Here is a 16401-nt window from a genome sequence, read left to right on the forward strand (position 1 = left end):
ACAGAAGTAACGGTTCTGTTTAACGCCTAAGTTAGGCTATCTGCAGCACACGAGTAGAATTGAGAGCAAAACATAGAATAATCAACGAACATTTATACAGCACGGGATCTTCTTCTAAAGTCAACTTTTACAAACAAATCATTACAGATCATGTAAAGTTTGTAAAATAACAATCAAACACAGTGATTGTAAAACTATGTTTTATCATTCAAAAATAACATATTAACAAGTACCATCCTTTATTTTCATCCCTAACTGTGCGATGTTTTTGAATCTATGCAATCCGCATTCACACTATGGAACAATCACTGAATTTAACCTAATTTATTATGTTTTACCTTCTCTTACTTTTGTCACGTTTTCAATTTAACTGAAGCAATTCAATATTTGCCTTTATACTTTCACTCATAACAAAAAGGCATGTGAATAATTGTGTAAAACAAAATAACAACGCAAACATATCTTACAATTCGTACTTAAAATATGTTTTAAAGATATACAAGATATCCTATGCAACTACTTATAATATAATCGTTGAAAAAAGTATTTTTTTACAAGAGAAAATCATTACAAAGACTAACATTTTCTCAGCATAAAACTGAGGCTAAAATACGTATAATATAATCGTTGAACAAGGTATTTTCTTTACAAAAGCGTATAATTTCAAAGTCTAACATTTTCTCAGCAGAAAGCTGAAGCTTGAGTATCACTTTGTAATTATTGGTAATTTTTCTTCATAATTGTTGATGACAATGAATGAAATGAGATTCTTTTTCGGTTCAACTTTTGGCGAGCATCAATTAAATAATCAATCACATCACTGGCTACAGGGAGAGTGAACATGATTGAATATTTTGACAGTTATGGATACCACTGACACACACACCTGCTCCAACTGTTGGCAACATTATGAAGTTTTCATCTTAATGTCAAACCAACAACCACTAATGTTAATTTGATTACGTATCGAAATACCTAACTTCACCATGATTACTTGGATCCATTGTGTTGATGCTTACTTTTACACGCCTTTGTTACGGTCATCTATTAATGATGCGAGCATACATATCACACGAGACAAACACTAAATATGTTTTCTGATTCTTTTATTCGCTTCTTTCTGGTTGGGACAGTGGTTTTCAAGAACTGTAATGACCCGCAAAAGCTTCAATTGCGCAGACAATCATCTACATCATGATGCGAAAAGGTTAATGATGGTGCGGTCAACCTACGCAGCTCCCAGGATATAGAAGATATACGTATATTTAATGTACTTTATCAAACAAAAAGTATAGGCACAAACGAAATAATTCAACATTCAAGACGATAAACATTGAAAAACTGCTAAACATATTTTGCAAACATGTTTTATTTTATTTATCCATTCAATTGGCCTACCCTAATCCTACATTGTCCACCAGCAAAGGTTGGTTGGTTATGAGTAATAATGAAAATAAACCCTTTACACAGCATAAACCTCCAAAAGCGTTTTCATCCATCGCGTTAACCTCTACAAACAACTTCAAGTGATTCCACATAAAACAATTACATTATGAAAGCTGCCAGATGATTGTATTATACCATTATGTCGATCAGAGATGTTCATTTATTCCGATAAGATCCTTTACACTTCCAACATAGCATTCAAACAAACAATAACCCAGACCTGCTTTCCTATTTCATTCATAAAATTAACTTAGATTTGCAAGTTTTTCTCTATTCACAATGCAGCTGTGTTGTGTTGCCATGCCAATTGGATTAATACCCTTTGTGGCCGTTTAGCCGTTTAATTGTCACTTAAAGCTCAAATTCCAACCGCATCTAAATACGCATCCAATTATTAAATGATGCTCTAATTCTCATTGTTGATGACTTGAATGTGCAGGTCTGGAGTCTTTTCTTCCATTACCCGTATTGCGCAAGTACAGTGATGCCCGTGGATTGGGCGTACGGCATATTGTAACGAAGTTTAGTGTGCCCTAAAGAAATTTTGTTACAGAGAAACACTGTTTAAATGGTGCTATTTAGTCCAATCGCAGTTGCAACGGAGATAAACAGGTTTCAACTCTACATGCACCATAGTGAAAGGATAATCCAAATTTTAAGAGGGTATGGAACATATTTTGTTGCGGTATCATAATCTGGAGTAAAACGTACCTAGCCCTTCCCTAACGGATGAACGTGCAGCTATTAATCACATTTCCAAATACACTATGTTCAGCGCATTTGAATTACGCAATTGTTTCATTTCGTAGAGCAACAGACAGATATTTCACACTGTATGACAAAACTAACACTCTTTTGCTTATAGGGTATTTAATAATTGCATATGATTGATTAATACTTCGAGACGTTCCAGTCAAGCATCGGTAAGGGTTGATCATTAGCCTAATAAAGACAAAAACGCGTAAACACAGCAGGAAAGTAGATGGTAGTTCATAATGGAGTAATGAAGTAATTAAATAGAATTGTAAAAACAAATTGATCCGTAATGTTTGTAACATACAACATTAACGGAATGTTAACATTAGTTTTCCTCAGTTCAAGGTGAATTAAATTTCATGTCCTTCGTAACAGATCATTGGAATGCATTAAGCTTTGTATGTATAGATGCCAATGTAGATTTAGTATATGCTTAATTCGTTTATTAAGTTATATTATTATTCTTAATAAAGATTACAAAACAGCCAAATTACATCCAAATGAAGTGTTTCAAAAACGATGAAATCTGGTTTCTCGAACTGGTATCTTCTGAGCATGAAATTACCATGCTAAAATCTTCCCTGTCGATTGTATAATGCGGCCCGCCTGTCATACAGGTGTCAACAAAGAGCATTTTAACTAAACACTGCAACTAAACCAACCACCGGCGTTGAAAAAAAAAACAAATTTAACTCACTCAATTTGCGCTTCCCTGTTAGTGGTTTAGTCTTGGAGCTTCTCTTTTAGTGGTGCGACAAAAATTAACCGCATCGCTGATGATAAGTAACACGAGCATCATTTATTTCCCTTATGGAACACTCAACGAACCAGTAAGACGTTAAACCTTATTCACTTGCTGCTACTGCACTGTGGAGCCATACCTTAATGAGTGGTGAAGGCGTGAAGTAGTGCGACACGAATTATGCGATTTACTTTAGCATTGCTGAACGCAGGAACATTCACATACACATGCATTACAGGAAATGAGAAGCGCAAATCAAAATCATTTGGCGAGTCGATAAATGTGTGATTTTTTCATACTTCTCTCTTTGCTCCTGTATACACATTCTTTTCGCAAGACTCGACAGCCGGATCAAAATGCATAATTACGCAATTATGTGGCAAAAAAGAAGGTAAAATAAAATCACTTTTGCCAAACGTAAAAAAACACTCCATCCCGTGCTACAACAGTACACTGCAAAGTGTTTCGGATAAATTGAATTTATTTTCTCTTTCATTCTCTTTAACTTTCCATCGCACTTTTGTTTCTTTCCACCTTTCTTCAATACGATTGTGGTGCATCATTCCCGCAACTTGTACTAACTTTGAACCGTTCCGCCCGTCAGTGTCATGTCGGTTGCATCATATGAACAATTCGACTACACACGACACGTGCAAAAAAGAAAAGAAAATCAGATGGACTTTTTGTTCCATTTTCCATCACCTCGCAAAGTGCTCTGCATTTTGGGTTGCATTTTTTGCCATCCTATTTTTTCCAATGCGAGAAATGGAAGAGGAGTGTGTGTTTAATACGATTACATAAAGCTGATAAACGCAGCTTTCGTTGTTGCGATAATAATGTGGCACATTGTGTGGATTCTCCATATTTAGAAAACTGAAAGCGTCACAACCAATTAGGCTAGCGTTAAATTGTGTTAATCGTTATGGGAAAAAATATGTAAATACAAATCATGTGATATGAAACGGTAGGAAAATGCAGTAGTTATCAAACACGCGAAAAACAATAGACTAATAATGTTTGAATATTTGTCTGAAACGCATTTCCTTATTAATTAGTAGAAGTAGAAGTAGAGCCGAGTAGAAGCCGAGTAAATAGGAAGGGTAAAAAAATCAATTTGGAAATATATCGTAAAGCAAAACTTAACTACTCCGCCAGGTTACTAATAAAAATAAAATATTAACACAAACATTACATATTTAGTCTAAACATGCAAAACCTTATGGTGTTAACAATAATCATACAACAATAATAAACAATAATCAAAAAAGCAGTCGTCGTAAAATGTCGTGATCGCTCACGTAAAGCAAGTGCGTTTGATTAACCAAATCGTACAGTTGGTTTGGGAAGGCGTATTTATTTAATTTATTTCTCCCTCTAGTGTTTCATCTTTCCAAACTCTTTCTTCTTCTTTCCAAATACATGTTAAAATGCGCATTGCTGTTGGCTTATCCACCTGTTTGTGACCATAGGATAGCTGATCTATTGACAAACGATGACACAAACAGTAATTTACCAAACAATTACGAACGGAAAAGCGAATTACTTCCAACCACATGTTAATGTCATTCCCAGCAAGAGAATGTTCAGGGGATTCCCTTTTTATTTTTGTGCACCATCAATCACATTGGCTCTAGATATACAGAGGAGTTTTTTTACGGGAGACACATCTTACTTAACCTTCTGTCTGTCGGTCAGTCTGACGGTGGACGCTTCCTTTCAACAGAACTCCGGTCAAACAGCTTTCGTTTACTTTCCATGTTGAGCATTTTCTTCTCCCAAATTGCATAATGTTCTTTCGTCATCAAGTGATGTCGGAATTATGAGTTTATCACAACTTATTACACCCTGTTCACCCAGAAGTCAGCAAATTCAATCGACCTTTTCGGACGATCATGCTCCGCCGCGATTGGCAGATTATGTTACGCGGCGTCAGCCAGGTGAAAGAACTTGTTCATGTCGGATCCAACCTCTAAGCGGACGATCATCGGACCAACCCCGGGAAAGGTTCCGTTCCATACACATTGTTGGAACGTTGGAGCAATTCCAGGTCCAACACTTCCCTTCACTTTATCTTCGTCAACTCCCAACATTCATGGGCCACTAGGCCACGAGCACATTTCTTCTTTCACCGCCAGGAGCTTATGTAATCAGAGTGCCTCTCCAGTAGTCCATCAAACAATGGGTCCTAGTGAGTACCGTGAGTAGCCCATGTTTGAGAGAGAAATAAAAAGCGTACATAATTTTACCACATTTTCGGCAATCAAAGATATTGTATCATACACGTTACTCTCCCATTCGATGACAACATTGGTAACCTGCTACAGGACGGAGATACAACTTCCGCTATGTAATCGAATGTGTCACAAACGCTTTCGGTCATTTCGGATTTGTGCTTCGAGGTCTCTTTGTGTTTCCTTACTGCCCGCCGTTGATATGTGAGAGTGAACCAGTTCAACCGTCTGATCAATTTTCGTAAAAGCCAATCCGTCGTCTTTCCGTGGGATCACTTTCAAATGACACAAACGCACTGAAGCTAACGACCCAGAAGATAGAAGGGTACAAAGCGAGGCAGTGGTCTTTTGTCACAAAGCTTTGGTTATAAAAATCACAAGATATGATGGATGTGGTGTGGTTTTTTTTTTGTTGTGTATGTTTTCCTCGCTTTCCAACCCCTCAGTAGTGGTCAATTCCCGCATAAGTACTGTAATGGATCGTGTTCAGTGATCATTCACGGTCAGGAAGGGCTTGCATAATATCTGTTTAATACATGTTTTATGAGTTCTGAAGAATGAAACTATTTTGTCATTTCAGCAAGAAAGAAGACAGAGCGATTTAATGTAACTTGAGTGTTGAATTTGATAAGCTGAATAAAACTTGGTTACTGAATCATTTCCACTTCTGAACTTTTACCAAATATTTTTTACATACTTCCATTATTGTTGTTTCACTGTTCAGCAAAATGTTTATTCTCTTCCAATTTTTTGCTTTTTTTTACATTAATGAACATTAAGCTATATAATGTAACGTTATTTTCCAGCCTCATCTTTTTTCACAAAAAAAATACACACAACCCAAATGACATTTCCCATACTAAAACAAGTGGCATTAAACTGTTATCTAAATATCTATTTCATCTACTTACGCATACATAGATCAATTGTGACAGCATATCTCAAATCTCAAAGCAATATGCAAATGACTAACACAATCTTATATCGTAACCTGTCACACAAAACCTGTGACCAACCAGCCTACCAAAACCGGTCATACGTTCTAAAGCTCAACAATTGCAACCCGCTGCAAATGTCAATTACGCATCTCATATTAATGCGATCAAACCGTAAATAACTCGACCAACTAATGCGCAATAGCTCATTGTCGTCTTTCCCCGATGGGTCGAAATGAAAAGAGCAGACCTTTCGCTGCGGTCAACATCTTTCGAACATGTCGAAGACACAGGGTTCCCGTTCACTGTCGTTTTTCCAGCACTCCTTCCGAGTTGTCCTGTGCATTACGCAAGGATTGTATGCCACGTTCAGGAACGGTATTAATCCGCAACTCCACTTTTTAAAACATTCCAAGGTATCGCATCCAGATATGTAATCCAACATTGGCGTAAAACTCCTAGATGGTTCCGCCTAAGTTACGTGGAGACAAGTGGCTCCAAACATGATCCCCAAAAAAATGAGCCAAATATCTCCTCACTGTACACAATTTGACGCGTAATCCAGCTGTGAACTGGTAGTGTGTCCTACTGAGGCCAGAAATACTCGTGTTGTCTTACTCCCGAACCAGTGAGAGACGTAAACATTGTAGAAGGAGCTTCCACAGTTTCCACCCTTCCAATTGGACAGGAAGGAGATGCTTGATTTGCTCTTTTCTGTTCGCACACCACACACGAGATAAACCATGAACCACCTCTCGAGAGATCTGCGCTCCACGCAGCTAGATGCGCAGTGCTGTGTAGGCACTTTGTGTATAAAAGAGTTTGCTTGCCCCCGGTAAGCCATCAGTATTCGCCGTGCAGTGTGCAGAGCCCAACTGTTAAACTATCCACCGTGCTGCTGAACTTTCCAGCCGCCGGGCTCTCGACCTTGCCAAAATCTTGTGTCCGTCATATCCGTTTACAACGCTCGGTTGTTCCTTAAACACGCGAACAAAGTAAAAGGAAAATGTATCGATTTAGTGCGGTAAGTGTGCAACTCATGTCATGTAACGGAAAGTGAATCGCCAACTGAGATATCTCCGATTAATGTGGTTTATATTGACTTCAGTGGTGTAATTTTAGACAGTAACTCGCAAAAAAACGATCAGTGCTCAAGAGACTGTGAAACTCAAATACCGGATACACAATTGGTTTAATTTCGATGGGAAAACCCTTCCAACCTCACAAGCGATACACACTCTGCCGCTTAAAGAGAAAGTGATCAAATCATCTAACGAAGTTAAAAAAAAAAACCAATAATGTGTGAGGACTCTTTTTCGTGCAAAAAAACAACTTACTTCAATTAGCAATAGAAGAAAGGTGAAATTTGCTCACGTCAAGTGATGTGCCACTATAAGTGTTTGTGCCTTTTTTGTACCACTAGAAGTCCGATATGGTATGGCTACATAACAGATTTAAAGCATATGTGACAATAATGTGTTGTAGATAAAAGACTTAAAGTTGCTAAAGAGGAAGTGCAGAAGGAATGTAATCGTTTTGTTAAGACTTCAATGAATTTGAAACAGAGTGGACCATTGATCATCGCGATGTTACAAAACATGAACTGAAAAAGAACATAATGAAGTTTAAGGTCTTCAAACATTCTAAAACATTCAAGATAATTCAACAGATTCATGAACAGGTCATAAAATCGATGCGTATAAAACGTTTAATATTATTATGACATATAAACATTTAGGCATACGGCTGGGTCAAACTCCTTCTAAAATGTAGTCTAAAAGAGAAAAAAATGAAAATGAAAAAAAAAATGAGAAATTTAATAACTATCTCTGTTATAGAGCTGTAATTGTACCTCACGACGTTTTAATTATATTTGAATTGTGTACAATCGATTTGATATTATGTCAGCCGATAAATTCTAAAATCTTAGCATCAGTGTCACTTGTCGATTTTTTTATGCACCTGCACTCATTATCGCCCTCCGAATAATCTATTTATTACAACTATTTGAGTGATCAAAGTTCGTCCTACACTTTGAGTGTGTCAAGGAAAAAAAGCAAAACATCGTTTCACAGAATCCGGTACCATTTAACAATTCGAATAATATTGACAAAAGAAAGATGAAAGGCAAACTTGAAAACAATCGTACTTTCTTCAACAATAACTAAAATGTGATTATGTCACTATACGGCCGGTAATCTTGTTGGTAAAACCAGCCTGATACTCTTTTTACTTTCACTTACGTCGATTAACTGGAACATTTGGAAGATCGTTTGCAGATACCATTCAGTTTGATGATTATCGGTCATTTTCGACACTCATGGTGATCACCAATGATGATGTTGATTATGTAAAAGGGAGGTACACATCTAGCTTCAACTTATTGCTCCGATGATCCGTGTTTGTTGCGCTTTTTATTATACCACACCATAAGCTCTCCCGCGGGCATGGTTAATCCTGTTTTTTAAGGTAATCGTAGCGAAACAGTGTACTTGTGTATCAGCACCTTTCCCAGCATACCAGGTATAGCGCACCAGGTATTTAAACTCGGGAGAAAGGTGTTTGGTCACTTCTTCTTCCGAGTGTCGGTTTTGGTTCGTGTTACGCAAGCCGACCACTTGGGAATTGCAATATGCGTACTGTTTCCCGGCATTGATGACGGTTTGTAAGGAAGCGTGGGTTTTTTCAGCCCGCCTATCGCCGAGATTTCCTTTTTATGAACTTGAACAAGTACTCAATTACGCATTGCCAATACATTCAACTCTCGGACTGTACACGATTTAATCCTGAGAGCCCATGCAAACGATAAACTTTACAATTCATTCGTGAGCATATGAAAGGTTATATAGTTTTTATGTCGTTTTCTCAAGATCTATTTGCGAATGTAACTCAACCGACTTTCCAAAAGTTGCTCTGCTCTCTAAAATATGACCAATTCATCTGATCTCCCAATTGTTCATTCTAAATCACAGTTCACTAGAAAACAAACCTGATCTTTTCTTTCGTTACAGATCTTGTTGCTGGTCAGTGCAACGCTAGTCTGTGCTGAACCTCCAGTTCATGGTGGTTATGGCCACGGTCACGGTCACGGCGGCGGTGGATACGATGATGGGGGTTATATTTCCGTTAGCCCCGGTCATCAAACCTCTGAGGGACTGCATGTTGATCACAGCCTGCTGCACAAAGTGAAGGAAGCACTTTTAGATCATGAGAATTCCGGCTCGCACGGAGGTGGTGGCTATTCGGGTTCTATTTCGTCCTCATACGGACCACCATCAGGATCGTATGGACCACCGTCACCTGTATATGGAGTTCCATCTTACTCCGGACATGGACACGTCAAAACTACCGGTATTGAACTAGGACACGTTCAGCAAGGTATCCAAGTGGCTGAATACTACAAGGCCGCTCACGGTCCATCGCACTCGTCGTACTCCGTGCCATCTTACGCATCACATTCATCTTCCTATTCGGCCCCTTCGTACTCATCGCATTCCTCCTTCACGCCGTCTCATGGCTATTCTTCAGGAGGCTCTTCGTACTCGTCTTCTTACTCTGCTCCGTCTGTCTCATCTCATTACTCTGCTCCATCCGTCTCTTCACACTATTCTGCCCCTTCTGTCTCATCTCACTATTCTGCACCTTCCGTATCTTCTCACTATTCTGCACCTGCCCTTTCTTCTCACTATTCTGCTCCATCTGTCTCATCACACTCTTCCTTTGGTGGATTGTCCGCCTCATACGGCGTTCCTTCGCTTTCCTCCAGTTATGGTGCGCCAGCAGTCTCTTCCCACTATTCAGCACCATCCTACTCATCTCACTCAGGCGGTTCCTATTCTCATGCCTCATCGCATTCATCCGGCCCATCATTCGTTGCCATCCCATCATCCTCGTACGGTGTTCCGTCCTTCGGTACCTCAGGACATCATCATAGGCCAGCGCATGGATCGTACTCCTCTTACCGTCCACCATCATCTTCATACGGACCCCCACGTTCAACTTATGGTGTACCGCATCATCACTAAGCACATTCACAGCGCAACATCCCCCGTCTAGCCAAAGGACGTGGTGTCATCTAAGTCAGTTAAAAAAAACCTTCACATCCACGAGCACACTATCATACTAGAATTATGAAGAATTTTCTCGTCGCACCATCTTCGTATTTACTCAAATCATTGTGTTGTTTGTTGTATACAATTCTAAGTGTACAGAACCATCCTCAACGATGGAATTATTTAATAAAATGAATGAACATGTTATAATAAATCAGCTTTTAAGATTTTATTCAACTATTGTAATACGTCCTAATGAACGGATTTTCTTGAGTTGGACATTTAAAATCTTCGAACAATTCTCTTAGCACGGTAGTCTTGAGACGCGTAGGTTCCAACATGTTGTTCCACAGCCCGTTCGCCGATACGGCATGTCCCTTCTGGCTAAGATGCACACAATCAATGGCCATGATGGAAAGATCTGGTTTACCATCACGTCGATGGAAAATACTTGCGTCTCGGTAGAATGGCTGAAATACGACGGTAAAATCGTTGCTGTGAAACTCAGACCGATAGCTCACTCGTTCCATGATCTTAACAAAGCGACGTTCAAGCTGACGGTAGAGATTCCGTTGGCTGGAGTATTTCGGTCCGTACAAACAGGAGCACTCAATAGGACGCACAAATTGGCATGTGAGTGGAGCTTGTACTTTATCGATGGAGAATGACAAATTTATTAACGGCGAGGGAACAAGGTTGACCAGGGTTCTTAAATAAGAAAACCGTATGAGTTGTAGTAGGTATTCACAAGTATGTTGTAATCTATATTTAATTACCTTGGCATAACCTTTTTAAGGTAGTGGAGAGTAGTTAAAAGATACTTCTCTTGATCCCGATTGATCCACTCGGTAGCATTCGTTTGGTAGCATATATCCGAGCAGAAGTCATTTCCTCCTATCATTAGAGTGAGAAGTTTCCAATGCTTTTTCCAATTGACGCTATAATCAATAAAATTTTATGTAATTTACATCCAAACGATCAACATCGATTTCCTACGTTTTCGTTAATTAATGAAGCTGTTTAGTAATTGCTTATACGCAAAATAAAGCATACCGTGGATCAGCTTTCATTCGCTCCACTAATGATGCGGCATTATACGGCATATCACTCGTAGTCGCTATAATCTCCGCTACATTAAACTGCGACGGAAGATGTACATTGTACGAGTCCGCAAATGAATACCTAGTACATTGAAGAACAGAGAAAAAAATCCTTGATCAAACCGACACAAAAAATTATCCGTTTCTCTATTTACCCAAACAGTTTTGGATTGAACTCTTTCAGAATGTTGGGCAGTGTGAGATGCGTCCTCCACGTTTCCTGACCTCCAATGCACCATGAAAGCCCCCTATTGTCGATCAACAGCTCCCAAAACTGTCGAGAATTTGCACCGGTGGCACTGGTCAGCGAGTCCCCTAGTGCTGCCACGACGTCAAAATCGCCCGGACGCAATCGATGTACGCTGGTTGGCGGAGATGAACTTCTGTATCCGCGGACATCACACGGGAACGGGATGTACGGTGGTACACGCGGTTGCAGTGATACACCTTCATCACGCATTCCGGTTGGCCCCAGTAATCGATTGTACACTTCGCGGAGTCCGCGGTACATCATTCGGACTGGTTCCGAAGCGTCCAAACGACTGGTAACAATGTGATTCTCATACTCCTGCGTACCGGTGAGATTTTTTAGTATATTTCCTCGCTCTCTGCTGATTTGATTGCTATATGGTAGGCTTGTTAACATTGCACTGCTTGTGCTATACAATGCGTTGTGGAATGTGCACAGAATCAGCACCAACAGTGTCGAATTCCAGGAAACCATATTGTTTACTACGTGCCGATGCACAGTCCGCAATATCTGCACTACGGGAAGTTAAATTTAAATATTTAAATTTAGTCAATAATTTGTAACTTCAAAAAACAAATACAAGAGCGTACGAATCGTCCAGAACCCAATAAGACTTGATGCACAATCCGTCCTAAATGCGTTATTGGAAGTGGCATTGGTAGAGTTTGCTAAAGTGATTTCAAAAAAACATTCATTCTCTTTTGTATAACCAAGATACAAACTTGAAAGTTTTTGAAGTTACTAGAGTCCTAGTACACGTGTGGATGGCAATTACCACGTACGTATCATAACGAAACGAGCGGGCTTTGGATTAAAATGTTTAGCACAAATTTTCGGCAAACGTTCCGTACGTGAGATGCATTTTTAGGCACGCGAATGACGAACTTGCTGACGTTGCAACAATGCACACAAAAGCAACCGAAACATCGAAATACGTGTAGGTGCTTTTAAGAGCAGGCTTTAAGCCCTAGTCACTGAGCAATCGAGTAGTGGTATCAACAAAAGCATTGAACAAATGAATTTATTTTGGACAACACAGCAGACAAAATAGCGATTATGAATCAGTAAACAAGCAATAATAATCAAATTGGTAGACAAATTTTAGGAAACTTTTCTTATATCTCGGCTATTAATACTATAAAGTATCAGTTATATAACGTTAAAATGAATTTGTATTTGACTATACTGCGAATGCTCTCTACGAACTGAACGCAAACTAAATACAACCGTACTGGCATACTCATATGCAATCAAAGACTGAAAATAACGTTTATCGGTTATCATAAATATTGCACCAAAATATAACACCATTCTCTAAAATCCTAACACAAATTTCATCCAGTTGAATCGATTCAGGCTTCAGAGTTTGTAACTGTACTTTTCTCATTACACTTCTGTTTAAACCTCATTTTATTTAATTCTCTTGTATACCGGCTCTATGGCAGTATTGCCTACTGTGACTTATTGTCCAATACACACTCCATTTTACTGCATTTCTTTCCTGTCTTTCCTGTTTTCTGGAAAAATTCTGTTCTATGGTACATAAACATTATATTGAAATTTAATTTAACTATTGCCACATAACAGTGCTAATCACGCGTACACAAAATGCAAAAACAAACCGTGAAACGAAATAATCAACTCAGCGGTGCTATTAATCAAGGACCACACATTTGCACATACACCCATTTTTGTACATAAGTTCAACGCGAATGTTTGCGATGAGTACAATTGTACTGAATCACGCAGAATCATCGGTAATCGATTGACTGCATTATATTCAACTAGGCTGGATGATTTCTACTTCCTCCATTAATGAATTTTAACGCGATTGTTTTTTCTTCTTCTGTACACAGTCCTATACACACATACACGCTCACCGTCAGAATAAACAATTCTTTACGCGTTGGTTGCATTCGGTATTATAAAAACCCCCTTGTCATAACTATAAACGAGTTAACTACAGGTTGATACACACTCAACGACTGGATATGTTAAGCCTATGGTACCAAACTTTTTGTGAACCAACTTGCCACACCACAAACTAAACCTTTCTAGCTGGAATGTAAACCAACAACTGACGAACCAAACCCTACTGTAATGTTACTAAATACTTAATACTTCACATTACTCATTGATTCAAGGGGGCATTAAAATGCATCCCACCAGGTAAGTGAAGTTGAATTTAGCAAACCCTCTCCACGGGTATCGAACACCATAATCGAGCATTCGCATCCAATCGGGTCATCTGAACGTGACCGGTTAGGTACGCCAGCAGGCCACAACACGGGCAAACTGTAACAGGGATATATGTTTATCCCATTATCCTTCATATACAATGTCACCGACGACATTGCACTTGAAACAAGTCGTTACTATGTATTACATATTGAGTACATTCAGGCGCGAATAACAGTTGTTGTTTTTAACTCCAACACTTTCAGTCACATCCGCATAAAGTGTAAGTGAACTTGTGCATCCCTTCTACCGATCTACCATGTCGTTGCCAATCTTTCGATAAACCGCTCAATCGCTCACCAGTTGACACACTATCCGATTTTATGTGTCAAAACCATATAGTGTTGTGGTTACTCTCTTCGCACTGTTATGTAATGACCAATGTCCAGAAAAATGACAGAACAGAAAACAAATTAAAACCCCACTGACCGATCATAACGCTAATAAATTAAGCATGGATTATTGTATCATGACCTGCGTGCTTGGGTGCTTCATTTGTATGTATGTCATGTGCTTCCCGATGGAGTTTACGAAACCATCCGGGAACGTTGTTGGTAGGTTTTGGTCGGTGTGAGCTGAATGCAATATCTTAATTATGTATGCTGAATTTGTTACATTCGACGGCAATGCAGTGAAGCGCTTCTAAAAACTACTATTTTAATCCTACAATGTAAATAATAAAAGCAGCTGTTTTTGTAATTTTCGAATGGTTTTCGTTACATGTAAAATCTACTCAAACGTCGTCCAAAATGATGTATTTTTGCTTAAAACTGCACATTAAACGTTGCAGTTAATCTCTTATAATAAATGAGAATTTGATCCCTGGGTTCACATCACGTACGAGGGGTTTCTTCAGTTTCTAGAAGCATTTGCGATGGACCACGGTCGGTCCACACTCATCATACTCCTGCTTTGAGATCCACATAGACTGGAAAGTGGACAGCGAGGCCAGGATGGATCCACCGATCCAGACGGAGTACTTGCGCTCGGGTGGAGCAATTATCTTGATCTTGATAGTGGGAGGAGCGAGAGCGGTAATTTCTTTCTGCATGCGATCAGCAATACCTGTAATAAGACGTTTGTTAACACGTGTACAATTCACTTCATTTCAAATTTTCCAACTGTCAAACTCACCTGGGTACATAGTGGTACCACCGGACAGGACAGTGTTGGCATACAAATCCTTACGGATATCGACATCACAGCGCATGATTGCATTATACACCGTCTCGTGAACTCCAGCCGTTTCCATTCCCAAGAAAGATGGCTGGAACAAAGCTTCCGGAGCACGGAAGCGCTCGTTTCCTACAGTAATAACTTGCCCATCGGGAAGCTCGTATGATTTCTCCAGTGAAGTAGAAGCAGAAGCAGTTAACATTTCTTGTTCAAAGTCCAGAGCAACGTAGCACAACTTCTCCTTGATGTCACGGACGATTTCACGCTCGGCAGAGGTGGTGAATGCATATCCACGTTCGGTCATAATTTTCATCAGGTAATCGGTCAGATCGCGACCAGCCATGTCCAGTCGGAGGATGGCATGGGGCAGAGCATAACCTTCAAAAATAGGTACGGTGTGCGAAACGCCATCACCTGAATCAGACACAATACCGGTGGTACGACCGGAAGCGTACAGGGACAGCACGGCCTGGATGGCGACGTACATAGCCGGAGCGTTAAACGTCTCAAACATGATCTGTGCCATACGTTCACGGTTTGCTTTGGGATTTAGAGGGGCCTCCGTTAGAAGAATTGGATGCTCTTCCGGGGCGACACGCAGCTCATTGTAGAAGGTGTGATGCCAGATCTTCTCCATATCATCCCAGTTGGTGATGATTCCGTGCTCGATCGGATACTTCAGGGTGAGGATACCACGCTTGGACTGGGCCTCATCACCGACGTACGAGTCTTTCTGTCCCATACCAACCATCACACCCTGGTGGCGCGGACGGCCAACTATGGACGGGAAGACGGCACGTGGTGCATCATCACCAGCGAATCCGGCCTTGCACATTCCCGACCCATTATCAACGACCAGCGCTCCTGCGTCTTCGTCGTACATTTTGACCCAAGTTCACAAACGAAATACCGCAACAGAACACCAGTATCAAACACCACCAACAGATCGACTTATCACGTTCAACTAGGAAAAGATACTGCAATGCCTAACATTTAACCAGCTAAATGGGACCTCGAACGATTTTTTCCTCTCTCCACTCCAACCCATCAACCGAGATCCCAGGGAAAATCACCAGTATACGATTGTTTGCGTATAGCAGGCTGCTGTATTTATCGTCATGTTGCGGAAAAAATATCAACGCACAGCAGCGCCACCGAAACCAAACCATTACGGCAAGTGCTATTTAGTGGTAGTGGTGATAAATATAATACTTTTATTAATCACCTCGCTACGTTCTGCCGACAAGAAACAAAAACCTTTGCTTTGCTCTTCCTCTCACTTTCAAAAGTGACATACGTGCCATATCGCTCTTATAGAAGAGGGCAGCCATGAATTTCAAAAAGTTGTCGTAGTGCTATTTTAAGGTACATTGGCATACCGCACAGCAGTGATGGCACGCATGGTCAGACCGAGCGCCACAACTGACAGAGGTGCTAGAACCGGATGATTGGCTCTATGTCTGCTATCTTAGTTA

General features: G+C 40.0%; 3 protein-coding genes across 3 annotated transcripts; 1 reads left to right on the plus strand and 2 right to left on the minus strand.

Annotated features, from left to right (window-relative positions):
• Positions 1-7116: 7116 nt before the first annotated feature.
• LOC128718912 (pro-resilin-like) lies at positions 7117-10135 on the plus strand. Its single transcript, XM_053812529.1, has 2 exons — positions 7117-7134; positions 9122-10135. Exons 1-2 carry the CDS (start codon positions 7117-7119, stop codon positions 10133-10135), a joined length of 1032 nt encoding a protein of 343 aa, XP_053668504.1.
• Positions 10136-10395: 260 nt separating this feature from the next.
• On the minus strand, positions 10396-13647 carry LOC128718844 (phospholipase B1, membrane-associated-like). The gene is made up of 6 exons (XM_053812460.1): positions 13639-13647; positions 13499-13570; positions 11418-12022; positions 11216-11344; positions 10939-11100; positions 10396-10870 (listed from the first exon to the last, which is right to left on the minus strand). Exons 1-6 carry the CDS (start codon positions 13645-13647, stop codon positions 10396-10398), a joined length of 1452 nt encoding a protein of 483 aa, XP_053668435.1.
• Positions 13648-14609: 962 nt separating this feature from the next.
• LOC128706932 (actin, muscle-type A2-like) lies at positions 14610-15809 on the minus strand. Its single transcript, XM_053801876.1, has 2 exons — positions 14885-15809; positions 14610-14815 (listed from the first exon to the last, which is right to left on the minus strand). Exons 1-2 carry the CDS (start codon positions 15807-15809, stop codon positions 14610-14612), a joined length of 1131 nt encoding a protein of 376 aa, XP_053657851.1.
• Between the last annotated feature and the right edge of the window lie 592 nt (positions 15810-16401).

This window comes from Anopheles marshallii, chromosome 2 (assembly GCF_943734725.1).
Source record: "Anopheles marshallii chromosome 2, idAnoMarsDA_429_01, whole genome shotgun sequence".
Taxonomy (NCBI): domain Eukaryota; kingdom Metazoa; phylum Arthropoda; class Insecta; order Diptera; family Culicidae; genus Anopheles; species Anopheles marshallii.